This window comes from Podarcis tiliguerta (assembly GCF_965153285.1).
Source record: "Podarcis tiliguerta genome assembly, chromosome: 10".
NCBI lineage: Eukaryota > Metazoa > Chordata > Lepidosauria > Squamata > Lacertidae > Podarcis > Podarcis tiliguerta.
In genome coordinates this window covers 68,809,656-68,829,602 of record NC_139543.1, presented here as the reverse complement: position 1 = coordinate 68,829,602, position 19,947 = coordinate 68,809,656, and the positions used below count along the sequence as shown (strand labels likewise).

The 19,947-nt window shown below is 49.7% G+C and overlaps 1 protein-coding gene across 2 annotated transcripts in view; it reads right to left on the bottom strand.

Annotated features, from left to right (window-relative positions):
* Positions 1-4,772: 4,772 nt before the first annotated feature.
* Positions 4,773-19,947, bottom strand: part of ERCC6L (ERCC excision repair 6 like, spindle assembly checkpoint helicase) — a 22,758-nt gene continuing 7,583 nt past the window's right edge. The window contains exons 2-3 of one of the 2 annotated variants that reach the window (XM_083402024.1): positions 16,421-16,521; positions 4,773-7,669 (exon numbers count right to left, since the gene is read on the bottom strand). In XM_083402024.1, coding sequence (XP_083258150.1) covers positions 5,554-7,669; positions 16,421-16,476 — 2,172 coding nt within the window. In that variant the 5' untranslated portion in view covers positions 16,477-16,521 and the 3' untranslated portion in view covers positions 4,773-5,553. Of the gene's footprint in view, positions 7,670-16,420; positions 16,582-19,947 lie in introns of those variants that run through there. The other variant, XM_083402023.1, reaches the window with a different exon arrangement.

Below are 19,947 nucleotides of genomic sequence, written 5' to 3'. Positions count from 1 at the left end.
CGGTTGGGAGGAATGTTTTTGCCAAAAAACTAAGAAACCTCATCAGGAGGGCTTTAAACTGACTAATGTGGGGGAGGGAGACAGTGCTCCTGAAGGTAGGAGTCTATTAATTGATGAAGATGATCATCCAAATGTCATAGACCAAATGGAGCAAACAGCAAGCAGACCTAGTGGTGGGAGGAAAAAATCCTTAAATAAGAGACACGGGGGAATGACTAATGGACTTCAATGTCTGTACACCAATGCACAAAGCATGGGAAATAAACAAGATGAGCTTGAGCTCTTGGTACAGCAAACTAAATATGACATAATAGGCATCACTGAAACCTGGTGGGATAAGTCCCACGATTGGAATGTAAAAATGGAGGGATACAATCTATTTCAGAGAAACAGACCAGACAAGAAAGGAGGAGGAGTGGCGTTATATGTCAGGGATGTGTATACCTGTGAAGAGATCCAAGATTTAGAACCTCAAAGCCAAAGTGAGAGCATTTGGGTCAAAATTAAGGGAGAGAAGAATAATAGTGACCTCATTGTGGGAGTTTACTATAGATCCCCAAGCCAAACGGAGGACACAGATGATGCCTTCCTGGAACAGATGGCCAAGCATGCAAAAGGAAGGGAGATAGTAGTAATGGGGGACTTCAATTACCCAGATATTTGTTGGATGTCAAACTCAGCCAAGAGCATAAGGTCAAACAGATTCCTCACTGGCCTTGCAGACAACTTCATTGTCCAGAAAGTGGGAGAAGCAACAAGAGGAACAGCCATTTTAGATCTGGTCCTAACCAATGTCGATGACCTGGTTAATGGGGTAGAAGTGGAAGGATCATTAGGCGCAAGTGATCATGCTCTTCTGAAGTTTACTATACAACGGAAAGGAGCAGCCAAGCATACTAGGACTCAATTTCTTGACTTTAAGAAAGCCGACTTCATAAAACTTAGGGAAGTGCTGGGTGAGATCCCATGGACAGTAATACTAAAAGGAAAGGGAGTTCATGATGGCTGGGAGTTTGTTAAGAGGGAGATAGTAAAAGCACAACTTCAGGCAATACCAATGAGACGGAAACATGGAAGGTGCCTAAAGAAGCCAGGGTGGCTATCTAAAGAACTTTTAACTGAGTTAAGATTAAAAAAGGATGTGTACAAAAAATGGAAAAGGGGGGAAACCACCAAAGAGGAATTCAAACAAATAGCCAGCACGTGTAGACACAAAGTCAGAAAAGCTAAAGCACAGAATGAACTCAGGCTTGCTAGAGAGGTTAAAAGCAACAAAAAAGGCTTCTATGGGTATGTTCGTAGCAAAAGGAAGAACAAAGAAACAGTGGGGTCACTCAGAGGAGAAGATGGTGAAATGCAAACAGGGGACACAGAAAGGGCTGAACTCCTCAATGCCTTCTTTGCCTCAGTCTTCTCCGATAAAGAAAACAATGCCCGACCTGAAGAATTTGGAGGAAATGATTCAGCAGAGGAAACACAGCCCAGAATAACTAAGGAGATAGTACAAGAATACTTGGCTAGTTTAGATGTATTCAAGTCTCCAGGGCCAGATGAACTGCATCCAAGAGTATTAAAAGAACTGGCAGATGTGATCTCAGAACCACTGGCAGTCATCTTTGAGAATTCCTGGAGAACAGGCGAAGTCCCGGCAGACTGGAGGAGGGCAAATGTTGTCCCTATTTTCAAAAAGGGGAAAAGAGAGGACCCAAATAATTACCGCCCAGTCAGTCTAACATCATTACCAGGGAAGATTCTGGAGCAGATCATTAAGCAAACAATCTGTGAGCACCTAGAAAGGAATGCTGTGATCACCAATAGTCAGCATGGATTTCTGAAAAATAAGTCATGTCAGACTAACCTGATCTCGTTTTTTGACAGAATTACAAGCCTGGTAGATGAAGGGAACGCAGTGGATGTAGCCTACCTTGATTTCAGCAAGGCATTTGACAAGGTGCCCCATGATATTCTTGTAAAGAAGCTGGTAAAATGCGGTCTTGACTATGCTACCACTCAGTGGATTTGTAACTGGCTGACTGACCGGACCCAAAGGGTGCTCATCAATGGTTCCTCTTCATCCTGGAGAAGAGTGACTAGTGGGGTGCCACAGGGTTCTGTCTTGGGCCCGGTCTTATTCAACATCTTTATCAATGACTTGGATGATGGACTCAAGGGCATCCTGATCAAATTTGCAGATGACACCAAACTGGGAGGGGTGGCTAACACCCCAGAAGACAGGATCACACTTCAAAACGACCTTGACAGATTAGACAACTGGGCCAAAACAAACAAGATGAATTTTAACAGGGAGAAATGTAAAGTATTGCACTTGGGCAATAAAAATGAGAGGCACAAATACAAGATGGGTGACACCTGGCTTGAGAGCAGTACATGTGAAAAGGATCTAGGAGTCTTGGTTGACCACAAACTTAACATGAGCCAACAGTGTGACGCGGCAGCTAAAAAAGCCAATGCAATTCTGGGCTGCATCAATAGGAGTATAGCATCTAGATCAAGGGAAGTTATAGTGCCACTGTATTCTGCTCTGGTCAGACCTCACCTGGAGTACTGTGTCCAGTTCTGGGCACCACAGTTCAAGAAGGACACTGACAAACTAGAACGTGTCCAGAGGAGGGCAACCAAAATGGTCAAAGGCCTGGAAACAATGCCTTATGAGGATCGGCTAAGGGAGCTGGGCATGTTTAGCCTGGAGAAGAGGAGGTTAAGGGGAGATATGATAGCCATGTTCAAATATATAAAAGGATGTCACATAGAGGAGGGAGAAAGGTTGTTTTCTGCTGCTCCAGAGAAGCGGACACGGAGCAATGGATACAAACTACAAGAAAGAAGATTCCACCTAAACATTAGGAAGAACTTCCTGACAGTAAGAGCTGTTCGACAGTGGAATTTGCTGCCAAGGAGTGTGGTGGAGTCTCCTTCTTTGGAGGTCTTTAAGCAGAGGCTTGACAACCATATGTCAGGAGTGCTCTGATGGTGTTTCCTGCTTGGCAGGGGGTTGGACTCGATGACCCTTGTGGTCTCTTCCAACTCTATGATTCTATGATTCTATGATTCTATGACTGGAACACTTCCCTGTGGGCTTGCAGTGTTTGGGTTCCAAGTTGGTTGAGTACCAGGGCGTTTGAGAACCAAGGCACCACTAATGGCAGAATTAGAAGGGATGACAGCTAAAGAGTCCCTGACAGATGGCCATCCAGCCTCTGCTTAAAAACACCCAGTGAAGGAGAGTCCAGAGCCTTTTGCACTGTTGAATGGCTCTTTATGTCACAGAGTTCTTGCCAAAGTTTAGTTAGCTTCTCCTTTGTTGTCTTTTGAATCCATTACTTTGGGTCCTTCCGATATTTGAAGAGGGCTACCATATCAGCCAGGGATGCGGGTGGCGCTGTGGGTTAAACCACAGAGCCTAGGACCTGACGATCAGAAGGTCGGCGGTTCAAATCCCTGCAACAGGGTGAGCTCCCGTTGCTTGGTCCCAGCTCCTGCCAACCTAGCAGTTCGAAAACACACCAGCGCAAGTAGATAAGTAGGTGCAGCTCTGGCGGGAAGGTAAACGGTGTTTCCGTGCACTGCTCTGGTTCGCCAGAAGCGGCCACATGACCCGGAAGCTGTACGCCGGCTCCCTCGGCCAATAAAGCGAGATGAGCGCCACAACCCCAGAGTTAGCCACAACTGGACCTAATGGTTAGGGGTCCCTTTACCTTTACCTTACCATATCAGCCAACTTAGCCACTTGGAGCAAAACAAACATCAGGAGGCTTAGTTTGGTCAAAATTGTGTGCACACTTTTAATGTTAATGCTACATACATTACTTCTGGTAAATGGCCCACCATAGCTGCTAGAGGGCCGTGAAAATTTGTATCCCAGGCTTTTTAGACTCGCCTACCCATGTAGCAGGGGACGCGGGTGGCGCTGTGGGTAAAAGCCTCAGTGCCTAGGGCTTGCCGATCGAAAGGTTGGCGGTTCGAATCCCCGCGGCGGGGTGCGCTCCCGTCGTTCGGTCCCAGCGCCTGCCAACCTAGCAGTTCGAAAGCACCCTCGGGTGCAAGTAGATAAATAGGGACCGCTTACTGGCGGGAAGGTAAACGGCGTTTCCGTGTGCTGCGCTGGCTCGCCAGATGCAGCTTTGTCACGCTGGCCACGTGACCCGGAAGTGTCTCCGGACAGCGCTGGCCCTTGGCCTCTTAAGTGAGATGGGCGCACAACCCTAGAGTCTGTCAAGACTGGCCCGTACGGGCAGGGGTACCTTTACCTTTACCTTTTTACCCATGTAGCATCTGAAACCAAAGGGGCACATTGTTTGCCAGATGTGATGTTTTTCCAGGTATCCTTAGAAGCCTATGCTGGCATTAAAAGATTAATCATTGTTATGTATTCAGTGGTCTGTGTTTGCCTGAGTTTGAGTCTGGACTAAGGATTCTGAGCCCATGTTCTGATTTGATATATGATATCCAATCACAGAACATTTCAGGATTTGGGCCTCTGCCATTGGCCCTTACACTCTGAGTCGTGATTCGCAGCTTGGAAGTTTAGACAGCCAATCACACTGGGAGTGGGAGTGGCCCCGGCCTTCAGAAATATATATATAAGCAGTTGCTTTGGCCCTGTTGTCCAGTTTTGTTAGTTCAATAAAGGTTCTTGCAGTTATTGCTGTGTCTTGCTTCATGGGAACCCACCTACATTTCAATCATTATGAAGATTGCCCCCTAAAACAACTCAGTCCCCTCTTCCAATAGCCCCAAATAATGCTCTCAACTCCCATATTGGCTTTTTAATTTGAAAAACTTTACTACTAGAAAAGACAGTTAAAGATGCATCTAAGTTTATGCAAGTAATTATTTTTAACAAGTGCTCAGAAGACAAATAGGAAGAACCCCAAAGAGCCATTTTTCACTTTCTTGGGGCTCGTTTCATTTCCTCTCCCTCCAGCTGGAGAAAGGTAACTCCAAACAATTATATCCAGTCACTTATTGAGCTAAATGTGCTCCACTGCGTCTAATACAACCTTTGTCCCTCTCGTTTCCTTTTGAAGAGAAACAGTCATGCCTGATCCTTCCTAAACTTTGCGGAGTAACATGCAAACTATTACCTGGAACTAGAAGATTGTTCAGCTGCCAGCCATTCCTCCACTGAAGTCTACTCATTCTTTGAAAGGGAAAATTGCAGCCTTGAACCGAGAATATATTCGCATCCTCCATTTTTCTGTGTGGACGCTGGTTTCTAATAATGCCCCAATAACACCCAACGAAGTTTACTGGAAAACCAACAGGAGAGTCAAATAAATTACCGGGACAAGGTGAGTTGTGGAAATTTGGCACCACCAAAAATCACCGTGGGGGAGGTACGTCTTTGGCTTCCCCTTCCTGAAGCAGGCAGACCAGAAATGAGCGAAGTCGAAAGCAAGTTGGTTGATAGAAAGGTCTCTGGAGGGGCAGAAAAACAGAAGTCTCTTGCTCAACTCCGGCAATCGCCAAAGTCCTACAGCAGCCGGCCTTCCCAGTAGGACAAACATTGCAATAAAGATCTAGGCAAGGCCTTCAATTACACGGAAGACCTCTTGATGGGCGTTTCTGCTGTCTCGCGTCTACGAGCTGAGACTCCAGTTGCACCAGTTCTTGGGCTTTCTGGACCCTGTGCTCGATGTACTGATGGGCCTCCTCGTCTTCCGGTTGCTCCTCGTGAGCCGTTTCACGCGAGTACATCAGGTCGTGATCCGATATGCCGAACATGTGCAAAGAGTGGAGATACGCAATGTGCTCGTCCAGCTGCAGGTCCGAGTTCCTTTGGTTGGCATGCAAAGACTGGAGCTGCAGTTGCGTCACCGAGCTCCTGGTATCTTCCAGTGTGAACAGTTCCCGCAGCTCCTGCTTGGTGAAATACCTGTAGGGATTCTTCTTATCGCCCGTGCCCTGCCGTATGAGCGAGTCCTTGAAGACTTGGCGCCGGTAGATCCTCTCCTCCACCGTCCCACAGGTGATGAGCCTGTAGATCACAACGTTCTCCTTCTGCCCGATCCTGTAAGCCCGGTCGACAGCTTGGGCATCCGTGGCGGGGTTCCAGCTGGGATCAAATATCACCACACGGGAAGCGGCAGTTAAGGTGAGCCCAACACCGCCCACCTGCGTGGTCAGGAGAAAGACCGAATAGCCTTTGTCGTTCTGAAACGTGCCAATCCTCTTCTCCCGCTCCGCTAAGCAAGTCACCGTCCCGTCGATACGCATCACCTTGAAACGCCGATGAGTCAAGATGCATTCTATGATATCGAGCATTTTCCTCGACTGGGAGAACACAAGAGTTTGGTGCCCTTCTTCCCGCAGATTCTCCAGCAGCGCCAAGAGGAACCTCAACTTGCCGGACTCCTCGATCAGAACCTGACTGGGCACATGTTTGATTTCCCGGGTCATGTCAGAAACGGCCCCAGCTTCCCCTTCCTCTTGCTCAGAGTAGCCCGAGACCTCCAAGCCGAGCTGGATGCAAGCTTGCGCTGACAGAAGTCTGGGGTGATCGCACAGTTTCTTCAGGACGGTCAACTCAGCCAACGGGGAACGAGTCGTCATTAGCAACTCCTTGATATGGTCCAAGTCGAGGAAATTCCTATAGATCTCTTCTTGCATGGGCGCTAGGTAAACCCACACAATGAAGTCGTTTTTCCGCGGGAGAGACGGCATCTCTAGGACAGCAGTGCTGTTCTCCTCTCCCGGCGAACAGCTTTCTCGTTCTGAGCTCAGGGTCTGTATCGTGCCCTTACTTCGCCGCAAGAAATACGGCTGAATGATGGTCATTAGGTTCTCGGAGATCTTAAGGCCTAGGGCTTTTTCTCCGGGAGTTGCGTCCTTCTCCCGTGCCTTGGTGATGGGGTTTTCATACTCCATCCGGAAGGTTTTGGCTGTGCCAAGCAGTGCCCCCTGGCAAGCAAAATCAAAGAGAGCCCACAGCTCTCGTAGGTTGTTCTGCACTGGCGTCCCTGTGAGGAGGACGCGGTTTTTGGCGGGGATGGCATACACCGATTTGGTGGTTTTAGCCGACGGCGATTTAATCTTGTGCGCTTCGTCCAAGATGATGTAGTCCCAGACGAACTCCTGCTGGTCCGAAGTGGACAGCTGTTCACAGTTGGCCAAGATCATCTGGTACGAGGTGAGAAGGACCCCCTTTTTGTTCTGCACCCGTTCCAGGTTTTGGCGCCGTTCCTTCCGGCTGGTGCCGTGGAAGACCTTCACCCGGATTCCCGGGGCCCACTTGACAAACTCTTGCACCCAGTTGTTAACCAAGGTAACTGGCATGATGAGTAGCACGTGCCTGACCAGGTTGGCATCGAACATCCCTGAAAGAAAGGCGATGATCTGAATGGTCTTTCCCAAGCCCATGTCATCGGCCAGAATGCCACCTCTCCTTCCATCCCGGAAGAGACTGTACAAGAAGGCGACACCTTCCTTCTGATGCTCAAACAGCTTGTTGTGTATCTCCTTGTACAACAGGAGCCCACTCCGGCAGACGTCCACATATTCATCCGACTCCTGATCCAAATCCAGGGTCACCAACTTCTCCTCCAGGTTTTTGATGCACCCCTTCAGATTTTCGCTGGGCTGGCTGTAAAGTTTGAGGGATTCTTCCAGATTTCCGTTCATGGATTCTTCCTCGGCTTGGGTCATGTATCTGCAAAGCACAACATAATGGCTGTTTAGAAGAGCAGGCAGGGGGGAAACCAAAAAATAAGGGGCTGCCAGTCCACTTTCTACAGGGATGGAGGACCTTTCTGGCTCCACAGGCCAGAGTTTACTGGTAGGCAGGGCTGTCAATCACCTGACATCACAGGTGCAAGGTGCTTTGAAGTCCCCAAGTTGGGACTTCAAAGCACCTTGCAAGGAAGGTGTTTTCTTCCATTTTAGCAGGGGTTTCCACTGAGACCCCTTTCCTGAGCCAATCCTGCTGAACTAAGCAGGATTTAACCCCCACGCACCGACTGATGAGTGGAGATTAAATCTATGGGCTATGCACCCCGTTCCCTGATTGGAACAGGCAAGACAGGATCTAAGTCTGCCATCTCGCCTGTCAAATGACATCACAACTCATGTCAGCTGGTGGGTGTGGTTGGGGGAGGGGAATGGCCTTTCAGGACAAATGGGACCCCCTGGTTGTTATTGTTTAATTATACAGTGGTACCTTGGATTAAGTACTTAATTCGTTCCGGAGATCTGTTCTTAACCTGAAACTGTTCTTAACTTGAAGCACCACTTTAGCTAATAGGGCCTCCTGCTGCCGCCAGAGCCCGATTTCTGTTCTTATCCTGAAGCAAAGTTCTTAACCTGAAGCACTATTTCTGGGTTAGCCTGTAACCTGAAGCGTATGTAACCTGAAGCGTATGTAACCTGAGGTACCACTGTACATTGAAATGGAAAATGTGTTTGTATGTATGGCAGTGTCAGGGGTTCAGGAGCAGAGTCACAGGAGAGGGAGGAAACGGAGAGCGAGGGGGAGGAGTCTGAAGGAAATGTCAGCGACGACAGTAGTCCGAGGTCTCTGAGTCTCTCCAGTGACTCGGAGGATTCACAGAAAGGGGCCCCCATGGTCAGGGCAAGGGGAGTGCCCAGGGGGACACCTCGGGAAGAAGGGGCCGGAGGGGACTCAGAGAGTAGCAGCTGGAGATCCGGACCAGCGTCCCCCCCAGAGTGCAGTAGGGGGGAGGAGTCCAAGGCATCGGGATCAGGGAGCGCGCAGGCAGAGGGAGAACGTGAGGCAGGAGTGACCACGCCCTCGTCAGGGAGCGAGGAAACGGTCATCCGGAAAGTTAAACGCGCGCGCGCGCCAAGTTCAAATGTGCAGGAGGGCGGCAAGGTGGGCAGCCCGGGTAAGGAGCCAGGTCCTAAAGCCCGCCGAAGAGAGGGGGAGGAGTCAGAGGGGTCAAGCTCTGCGTCAGAAGAGTCCAGGAGGAATGAGACCCCGGGGGGTAGTAAGACCCAGAGGAAGAGAGAGAGAAGGAAGAGGTGGAGTAAGATTAGAGTCTTGAGCTGGTGCACAGGGGGCGGAGACCCAGACAGAGCTTCGCCGGTCTAAAGTCCAGACGTAGAGCTGGGACGCTGAGACTTGTAAATGGAGACTATTCTTCAATAAAGACTTTGATACTGTACTATCGGCTAGCGTTGGTCCTTGGTGAGCTGGGACCCGGAGCCAGCTCTGACAGTAAGCTCTGTCTCCTTTTTAAAGTTTTGGCACCAAGAACCTCGCCACGTGAGTCGACGCAGCGAGGGCAGAGGAGGGGTGCTTACAGAGCTCACAAAACTCAGGCAAGATGACGACGGAAGAGCAGATAAAAGCCCTGCAAGAAGCGGTGACACAACTCAGCACGGAGGTAATTGCATCCAGGAAGAGAGAGGAGGAAATGGTTACCTCCTGCCGGGATCTCCAGGTCAGGTTGGACGTGCTTTCTAAACAGGGGCAAACGGGATCCAAGGCAGAAGGCATTGGCTTGGGGAGAAGGGGAGGCAGCCTTGTATCGCATTTCGACGGGAGTTTGCAGCAGTACCCCAACTTCAGAGCAGACCTGCTGTTTGCGCTGGATCTACTTGACAAAGACTTTAGAGATGAGAGAGAGAAAGTGGGGTTTATCTTGTCCCATTTGCATGGGGAAGCCAAAACGTGGCTGAGGAATCTATGGAGGGACAATGATCCAGCGCTCCAAGATGCGAAGGCTTTTATTAAAGCAATGGACTCATGTTTTTTATCAAAGGTAGACGTCGATATTGCCAGGAGGGACATACATGGACTTAAACAAGGCAAAGCCAGCGTGAGGCAGTACCATACACGCTTTTTCGGATTGGTTCATGCCCTGGGGTGGGAAAAAGATTCTGCGCCAGTCAGAGACCTCTTTTGGGAGGGGTTGAATGCAGATGTAAAAGCAGAGATCGGAAGGGGGGAGAGACCAAGGAGCACCCAGCAAGTAGTCCAGAGGGCTCTGGAAATCGGGGTGCATCTGGAAGAACGTCCTTGGAACAGGGAAGAAGGGCGTTGGGGAAGGGCACCAGCCAGAGCACCTCCCTTCTTTCCCAGAGAAGCAACGCGTGCGCACTCCACACCCTCGCAGGGAGTGGGAGAAGAGCCGATGGAGATCGGAGGTGCCAGGGCTCAGTCAGCTAACAGAGCCCTAACACCGGGAGCAGCCAAAACGAAGCCTCCTAGAGGGAACAGGAAGTGCTACATCTGCGACAGTGCTCAACACATGGCGAAAGAGTGTCCCCAGAGGCTCCACAAGCACACTGCAGCCTCGGCAACAGTCGCAGAAGCAGCTCAATTGAAAACGCAGCAACAGTTAAACGACGGAGTCTGGCTGGAGGAAGAGGCACTGGGGTCCAGCCAGACAAGTCAATGAAACAATCCCCAGCACTTTTGCAACCCACAGACCCCCTCCCACCCAAACCAGTGGTGCAGCTTACAGCGTCTCTCCAATTGCCCAATGGACGCACTGTGGAGGTGCCGATCACCATTGACTCCGGCAGTAACGCTGACTTTATAGGACTGGAATTCATTCAGCAGCACAATATACCACTGCTACCAGCCACACTGCCCCTGAACGTTGTCACGGTGGATGGCAGAGACTTGTTAGGGGGGCAGGTGGTACAACAAACGCAACCAATGGTGATGCGGATTGGAAATCACCGAGAAGTCATCAGCTTTAATGTCACCCACCTGTCGGACACGCCTGTAGTCCTGGGCATGAGTTGGCTGCACAGGCACAGCCCAGCATTGGCGTGGTACCAGCGCCAACTGACCTTCGGCTCCTCCTATTGCGCGGAACATTGCATCCTTCCTAGCCCGGAAGAAGGAGGGGATGACCCGCAGCTACAATTAGGCACGCTGCAAGCAGTGCCGCGCAAGTACGCAGCGTTTTTGGAGGTTTTCTGCGAGAAGGAAGCGGACAAGCTGCCTCCCCACAGGCCCTATGACTGCAAGATTGACCTCCTGCCAGGAGCGACGCTGCCAGCCGGGAAACTGTATTCCATGTCTGAGGACGAGCTGCAGGAGCTCAAGGAGTTCATAGACCTCAACTTGAAGCGCGGTTTCATCCGGGAGTCGAAGGCAGCGGGGGGCAGTCCTGTATTCTTTGTGAAGAAAAGGGACACGCCCCAAAAGAGGCTTGTAGTTGATTTCAGGCTCTTAAATGCCAAGACCAAGCCCACGGCCTTTCCCATGCCCAAGATAGATGACCTGCTGGCAACGGTGAGGAAAGGACGCGTTTTTACAAAATTGGATCTGCGAGGGGCGTACAACCTGATTCGCATACGGGAAGGAGACGAGTGGAAGACTGCCATGTTCACGCCCCTGGGCACATATGAATACAGAGTTATGCCCTTCGGTTTACAAAATGGCGCCCACTGTTTTCAAGCCTTCATGCATCACGTACTGGCGGGTCTCCTCTACAAGACATGCGTCTGCTTCCTGGACGACATCCTGATATTCTCAGAATCAGAGGAGACCCACGAAGGTGACGTCAAGGAAGTTCTGCAGAGACTGCAGGAGCATCGGCTGTATGCCAAGCTGGAGAAGTGCCAGTTCGACAGGAAGGAGGTGGATTTCCTGGGCTACAAGCTGTCGGACAAGGGGCTTGCCATGGACAGCGCCAAGGTTCGCGCAGTGTTGGACTGGAAGAGCCCGCGCAATCGGAAGGAGGTCCAGCGGTTTGTGGGGTTCGCCAACTTTTACCGCAAGTTCATCAAGGGGTTCGCGATGCAGACGGCGGCCATTACCGACACGCTCAGCTCTAAGAAGAAGAAGTTCATCTGGACGGAGCAAGCGGAGCAGTCCTTTCAGAACCTTAAGCGTCTCTTCTCGTCCGAAGGGCAGCTACTGCATGTGAATCCCAGCAGACCGATGAGGGTTGAAACAGACGCCTCAGACAGAGCCGTGGGCGCCGTACTGTTGCAGGAGGACCCGCATGGGGACTGGAGACCGTGTGCCTTCTACTCCAGGAAGCTCAGCAAGTCGGAGCAGAACTACACCATCTGGGACAGGGAGTTGCTGGCCATTCATGCAGCATTCAAGGCGTGGCGGCACTTCCTTGTCGGGGCCAAACACACAGTGCAGGTTCGCACGGATCATAAGAACCTGGAGTACTGGCGCACGGCAAGGTTCCTGAACCAGCGGCACATCAGATGGGCGGAATTTTTTGCGGATTTCGACTTCAGGATAGAATACATCCCAGGCGACAACAACATCATGGCGGATGCACTGTCCAGAAAGCCGCAATACCTCGAAGAGGCGGCACCAGCAGCGGCCAAGCACATTTTCGCTCCGAAAGCGTGGGCGTGCGCTTCAGCAACCGTGGACTTGGAGGCGGTCCGTCGAGCACTGCAGGAGGACCCCTTCGCACAAGCCAAGATGGAGGAGGTGCACAAGGGCACGGTGAAGGACGACGAGTTCCAAGTACGAGACGGATTGCTCATCCGGAGAGGAGCACTCTATGTACCGGGAGACGACCTCCGGGCGAAAGTACTGCAGCAGTTACACGACGCACCCACCGCCGGGCACTTTGGCAAGGAGAAGACGGCAGAACTAGTTGCCAGAGATTTTTGGTGGCCCAAGATGCGGGGGGAAGTAGCGGAGTACGTCTCGAGGTGCGACACCTGCCAAAGGGCCAAGTCAGTGCACAAACCTCCGGCGGGACTGCTCGAACCGCTGCAGACCCCGAGCGAACCGTGGGAGAGGGTGGCCCTGGACTTTGTCACGGATTTACCCAGCTCAAGGGGTAAAACGGCAGTGCTAGTGGTGGTGGACATGTTCACTAAAATGGCCCACTTCATTCCGTGCGCGAAGGTGGCCACGGCAGAACAGACCGCCAAACTGTTCATAGACCACGTCTTCAGGGTGCACGGACTGCCACGGTCTATCTTGTCCGACAGGGGGCGCCAGTTCATTTCGAGCTTCTGGCAGAAGCTGATGGGTTTCCTGAACGTCAAGATCAACCTAGCGTCGGCGAGACACCCGCAGACCAACGGACAAGCGGAGCGCGTCAACGCCATCATGCAGCAGTACCTGAGATGCTATGCAAATCAACAGCCGACGACATGGGTGGACTACCTGCCGCTCGCTGAGTTCGCTTACAACAACACGAAGCACGTGTCCACAGGGGTGACGCCGTTCTTCGCCAACAACGGGAGGCATCCCAGAACCTTCCCGGGATTAGAGAAACTGGGGGAGGGGGAGCCACAGGCAGCGGAAGTCTTGGCGGCGGAATTGCAGGAAGTCCACGAGCAGCTTAGGAGGCAGTTAGAGCTTGCAAAGCACGCATACAAACTGCAGGCTGACAAGCACAGGAGGGTTGGTGAAGACATACAGGTGGGAGACTGGGTGTGGTTAGCGGCCCACGCAGTGCCGACCAGATCCTTAGCTAAGAAGAAACTCGGACATAAGCAGCTAGGACCTTACCTAGTTGAGGCACAGATCAATCCGGTGGCCTTCCGGTTGACACTTCCGGAAGGATCCAGAATGCACCCAGTATTCCATAGGTCGGTGCTCACGCCCTACAAAGCACCTCACCGATTTCAGGCGCAGGGCACAGCACCAGACCAGTATAGGGAGATCCCCCCAAGGAGGGAGTCGCCAAGAAGGGAACCCATCAACCAGATCACAGAGATTTTGGACTCGAGATGGGGGGCAGAGGGAGTAGAATATTTTCTCGCAAGGGAAGGTACCCCGGCCAGCGCCAACAGTTGGGTGCCGGACTATGCCCTGGACGAGCCTCTCCTCAAAGAGGAGTTTCATGCCTTGTTCCCACACAGGCCCATGCCAGCCGAGTATTTCGACGACTGGCTTTTCACACCCACGCTTTCTACCAGCACGTTCCAGGGATTCACCTCGGACGAAGAACCAGCATTAGAAACACGTTCACCGGAGGGCTCGCCCTCGGGGTTTGCCTCAGACCGCTCGTTTTGGTGGGACAATCGAGGAGAGGAGAGGTGGCTGAGGGGCCCTTGGCAGGCAACGGACCCAGAGGGGAACGAGGGTGAGAGGGACATGGACGTGATGGGGGAGGACGTTGGGTTCGAGCATGGCGGCACGGAGATGGAAGCAGAGGAGAACGAGGTCGGCGAAGACACGGAGGACGAGCCGGATTTCTCTAACTGGATGCACGCCACGGGGGACGAACTGTATCCACCATTCACCCCCACAACGACGGAGCACCCAGCACCCCCGCCGGAGGAAGGGGAGGGGGGAAGGGGGGGCTTCGAGGGGGGGATGGATGTCAGGGGTTCAGGAGCAGAGTCACAGGAGAGGGAGGAAACGGAGAGCGAGGGGGAGGAGTCTGAAGGAAATGTCAGCGACGACAGTAGTCCGAGGTCTCTGAGTCTCTCCAGTGACTCGGAGGATTCACAGAAAGGGGCCCCCATGGTCAGGGCAAGGGGAGTGCCCAGGGGGACACCTCGGGAAGAAGGGGCCGGAGGGGACTCAGAGAGTAGCAGCTGGAGATCCGGACCAGCGTCCCCCCCAGAGTGCAGTAGGGGGGAGGAGTCCAAGGCATCGGGATCAGGGAGCGCGCAGGCAGAGGGAGAACGTGAGGCAGGAGTGACCACGCCCTCGTCAGGGAGCGAGGAAACGGTCATCCGGAAAGTTAAACGCGCGCGCGCGCCAAGTTCAAATGTGCAGGAGGGCGGCAAGGTGGGCAGCCCGGGTAAGGAGCCAGGTCCTAAAGCCCGCCGAAGAGAGGGGGAGGAGTCAGAGGGGTCAAGCTCTGCGTCAGAAGAGTCCAGGAGGAATGAGACCCCGGGGGGTAGTAAGACCCAGAGGAAGAGAGAGAGAAGGAAGAGGTGGAGTAAGATTAGAGTCTTGAGCTGGTGCACAGGGGGCGGAGACCCAGACAGAGCTTCGCCGGTCTAAAGTCCAGACGTAGAGCTGGGACGCTGAGACTTGTAAATGGAGACTATTCTTCAATAAAGACTTTGATACTGTACTATCGGCTAGCGTTGGTCCTTGGTGAGCTGGGACCCGGAGCCAGCTCTGACAGGCAGGCAAACTTCAATTGAGCTAATCTAGAAATATCAACCACCTCAGATATGCAGATGACACAACTTTGATGGCAGAAAGTCAGGAGGAATTAAAGAGAGTGGAACAGACCAAACCGCAGGCATACATCCCATAAAACATCCACATGGTCATCTAATCCATCCGCTTGCATTGCAGGAATCTTTTGCCCAACATGAGACTCGAACCCAGAACCCTGAAATTGAGAGTCTTGCACTCTCTACTGACTAAGCTCTGCCTTACACCAAGTCAGACCATTGGTGCATTGGGATTAGTATTGTCTATGCTGACTGGACCATAAAAAAGGTTGATCGCCGAAGAATTGATGCTTTTGAATTCTGGTGCTGGAGGAGACTCTTGAGAGTCCCATGGACTGCAAGAAGATCAAACGCATCCATTCTGAAGGAAATCAGCCCTGAGTGCTCACTGGAAGGACAGATCCTGAAGCTGAGGCTCCAAGACTTTGGCCACCTCATGAGAAGAGAAGACTCCCTGGAAAAGACCCTGATGTTGGGAAAGATGGAGGGCACAAGGAGAAGGGGATGACAGAGGACAAGATGGTGGGACAGTGTTCTCGAAGCTACCAGCATGAGTTTGACCAAACTGCGGGAGGCAGTGGAAGACAGGAGGGCCTGGCGTGCTCTGGTCCAGGGGGTCACTAAGAGTCGGACGCAACTAAATGACTAAACAACAACAACACTGACTGGCAGCAGTTCTTCAAGTTTTCAGGAAGAGCCTGGGAAATCGAACCCACGACTTTCTGCATGCAAGGCAGATTCTTGCTTTTTAAAAAGGTTTTTCTATACTTTTCAAATTTATACATTTCATTAATTTTACTATCATTTTAACGTTTCAAAGTCTGACTTCCTTCCCCCTCTTTCTGTGGTTCCTTAATTTTTTTTTATCTTCTGCATATCCAAATTCATTTAATTAGCTACTTTAAATATGTACTCTTATGAAACTGCAGGTTATTACAATAATCCTGCCAATGTTTTTATCTTTGCAACTTATCTGTAAATATTCAACAAACCATTTCCATTCTTTTATAAAAAGTTTGTAATCTTGATTTCTTATTCTTCCAGTAAGTTTCGCCATATCTGCATATTCCATAAGTTTTTGTATCCATTCTTCCTTTGTTGGGACCTTCTGCTTCTTCCCATTTTGGGGCATGTAGCATTCTTGCTACTGTAGAAGCATACATAAATATATTTCTATACAATTTAGGTAGTTCTGTCCCTATAATTTTGCATTCTTTTGTGAATGCAAAGCAGGTTCTCTACCAATGAACCACGGCAATTTCCTAGAGTTCTTACATGAGCCCTCCCTCGCAGGCCGAAGTAGCACAGGGCAGACACTGCTTTGTCACCCAAGGGAGAATTCGGACAGGGCTCTCACCTTTGATACTGCTCCACCTGCCTGCGAGACGTTTTCTTCTTCACTACTGTCATCATGGTGCTGCTGTGGAACCAGCCAGCAAGAAATCCGATCTAACAACCCTGGAAACAAAGGAAAACAAGAGGTGAATAGGATGGGAAGGATGGGCGAACCAAGAATCTTAAAAGAAGAAGAAGAAGAAGAAGAAGAAGAAGAGCAGGAGGAGTTTGGATTTGATATCCCACCTTTCACTCCCTTTAAGGAGTCTCAAAGCGGCTAACATTCTCCTTTCCCTTCCTCCCCCACAACAAACACTCTGTGAGGTGAGTGGGGCTGAGAGACTTCAGAGAAGTGTGACTGGCCCAAGGTCACCCAGCAGCTGCATGTGGAGGAGCGGAGACGCGAACCCGGTTCCCCAGATTACGAGACTACCGCTCTTAACCACTACACCACACTGGCTCTCTTAAAAGTACTTAAAAGTACCGAGGGTGATGTTGGAAGTGTAAAGAAAAAAGACAGCACCTTTGTCATATGTGGTGGGAATGCAAAATAATTCAGAATTACTGGGAAATGATTTGTAATTATTATATTATTATTATTATTATTATTATTATTATTATTATTATTATTTATATCCCACCCTTCCCAGCCGAGGCCGGGCACAGGGCGGCTAACAACAATAAAATAATACAACATTCTAAAATCATTTCATTATAAAATTAATTCAAATCATATTGATGGCAACCATTGGGCTAGAGTTCTGTGAAGATTGCCAAAGGGGGGAGTCAGGCTGTGCCCTGACCAAAGGCCTGGTGGAACAGCTCCGTCTTGCAGGCCCTGCGGAAAGATGTCAAGTCCCGCAGGGCCCTGGTCTCTTGTGACAGAGCGTTCCACCAAATCGGAGCCACAGCCGAAAAAGCCCTGGCTCTGGTTGAGGCCAGCCTAACCTCTCTGTGGCCTGGGACCTCCAAGATGTTTTTGTTTGAAGACTGTAAGGTCCTCCGCGGGGCATACCAGGAGAGGCGGTCCCGTAGGTACGAGGGTCCTAGGCCGCATAGGGCTTTAAAAGTCAAAACCAGCACCTTAAACCTGACCCTGTAATCCACCGGAGCCAGTGCAGCTGGTAAAGCACTGGATGAATGTGATCCTGTGGCAAAGACCCCGGAAGGAGTCTCGCTGCGGCATTCTGCACCCGCTGGAGTTTCTGGGTCAGTCTCAAGGGCAGCCCCACGTAGAGCGAGTTACAATAATCCAGTCTGGAGGTGACCGTCGTGTGGATCACAGTGGCTAGGTCAGGGCGAGAGAGGTGAGGAGCCAACAGCTTAGCTTGGCGGAGATGGAAAAAATGCCGCCTTTGTTAAAGCTGCAATCTGCGCCTCCGTGGAAAGGGAGGTATCGAAGATTACACCCAAACTCTTAACAGACGGTGCTGGCACTAGTTGCACCCCCGCAAGAGATGGGAGTTGCCCCCCCCCAATCCCATATTGTAACAAAATGAAAAGAATGTTTAAGGTAAGCTTTGCTAAAAGTCCAGAAGCCTTTTTTATCAGGCATTATATGTCAATCAAATATCCTTTATTAGGCATAGCAAACCACACATTATGAAACAGACACCGTATACAAATTGTGCAAAATATGAGCTCAACTTAACAAGGTTTGTCCCAGTCAGATCTTTAATTCCAGAGAAAATCAATTTGCATAAATAATACAACATTACCGCATCACCAATCAATTATGAACCACGAAATCTCTTTATAATGGCCCAGTCTTTCTACATGGACAGCACTCAAAAATTCAGCCACTATTAAAGTAATTTGATCATTCTATAGGTCAAGACTTGCCAAAAGAGAAGAAGAAACTTTTTATGTATGCTACAACTGCGGCTAGGATGCTGCTAACTCAAAAATGGAAAAGTGATGTGATACCAGCTAAAGAAGAATGGAAAGAAAACTAATGGATTATGCTGAAATGGCGAAACTAACTGAAAGATTAAGAGACTAAGACAACAGAGACTTCAAAAAAGATTGGGAACCATTTATGTTGTATCTACAGAAGACCTTCTGGGATATGATATATAATGGGATGAAAAAGATGTTGAAATATACATTTTTTAAAAAAACAGAAGCATTTTTACTTGGTATTATAGGTCAGGACATTAATAGGCAAGATGTTAAATTGTTTTTATATGCAACAACTGCGGCAAGAGTATTATGAGCCCAGAAATGGAAACAAGAAGAAATTCCAATGAAAGAAGAACGGCGGATGAAATTAATGGACTCTGCAGAATTGGACAAAATGACAGGAAGGATTCGAAACGTGCGGGACCAGAGATTTACAGAAGATTGGAAGAAGTATATGAATTATTTGAAGAGCAACTTTAATCAACAAATTACGCTAGTAGGACTACAAGAAGTTTTATAAGGAGAAATACGCGAAGTGTTACAAAGTAGAAAAAGATAGAGATATTGGTTATGAGTTTGAAATGTAATAGGGAAGATAAGAAATGCATACTAAGAGATTAGATTGGAAAATTTTCAGACAGGATTAATGGAAGTCAAAAAAAATTGAATAAGATTTAAAAGTATGTTTAATCACTGTTGAAAATGATATGTTAAACAACTAATAAAAAAATTATATATATATAAAAATGTTGTATCTACAGAAACATTGTAAAGAAACGGACTCACTAGCAGGATTTGACTAAGCACTTACAACCAGCAAAAAGAATACAGAAAGCATTTAATTTAGAGAGTATGATATTAAGGTACAATAAAATAAGCAGAAGAAGTTTATACAAAAAATGAGAAGAGGAAGCTGAGGGAAATTGTGGGGGGTGTTGTTTGGTATTGTTCTTTTATTTGATATGATGTTATTGTGACAAAGATAAAAATGTAAAACTTAATAAAAACTACTTTTTTAAAAAGGTACTGAGGGCGCAGGGAAGGAAAGCACCATGCAAAATAAGAGGCAGCGCTGTGCAGTGGTTAGAGTGTTGGACTAGGGCCTGGGAGAGACACGGGTTCAAATCCCCCACCCAGCCATGATGCTCAGTGGCTTGGCCCAGTCACTATGTCTCAGCCTAAGCTACCTCCTAGGGCTATTGTGGGGATTAAATGAGGAGTAGGGCTATGGGTTAAACCACAGAGCCTAGGACTTGCCGATCAGAAGATCGGCGGTTCAAATCCCCGCGACGGGGTGAGCTTCCGTTGCTCGGTCCCTGCTCCTGACAACCTAGCAGTTCGAAAGCACATCAAAGTGCAAGTAGATAAATAGGTACCACTCTGGCGGGAAGGTAAACGGCGTTTCCGTGCGCTGCTCTGGTTCACCAGAAGCGGCTTAGTCATGCTGGCCACATGACCCGGAAGCTGTACGCCGGCTCCCTCGGCCAGTAAAGCGAGATGAGCGCCACAACCCCAGAGTCGGCCACGACTGGACCTAAGGGTCAGGGGTCCCTTTACCTTTTAGGGGAAATGCAACAAAGGAACAAAAGATCATTGCGAAAAAATAATGATGATGATGACAAAATGCCAAAATATTTTAAGTATTGA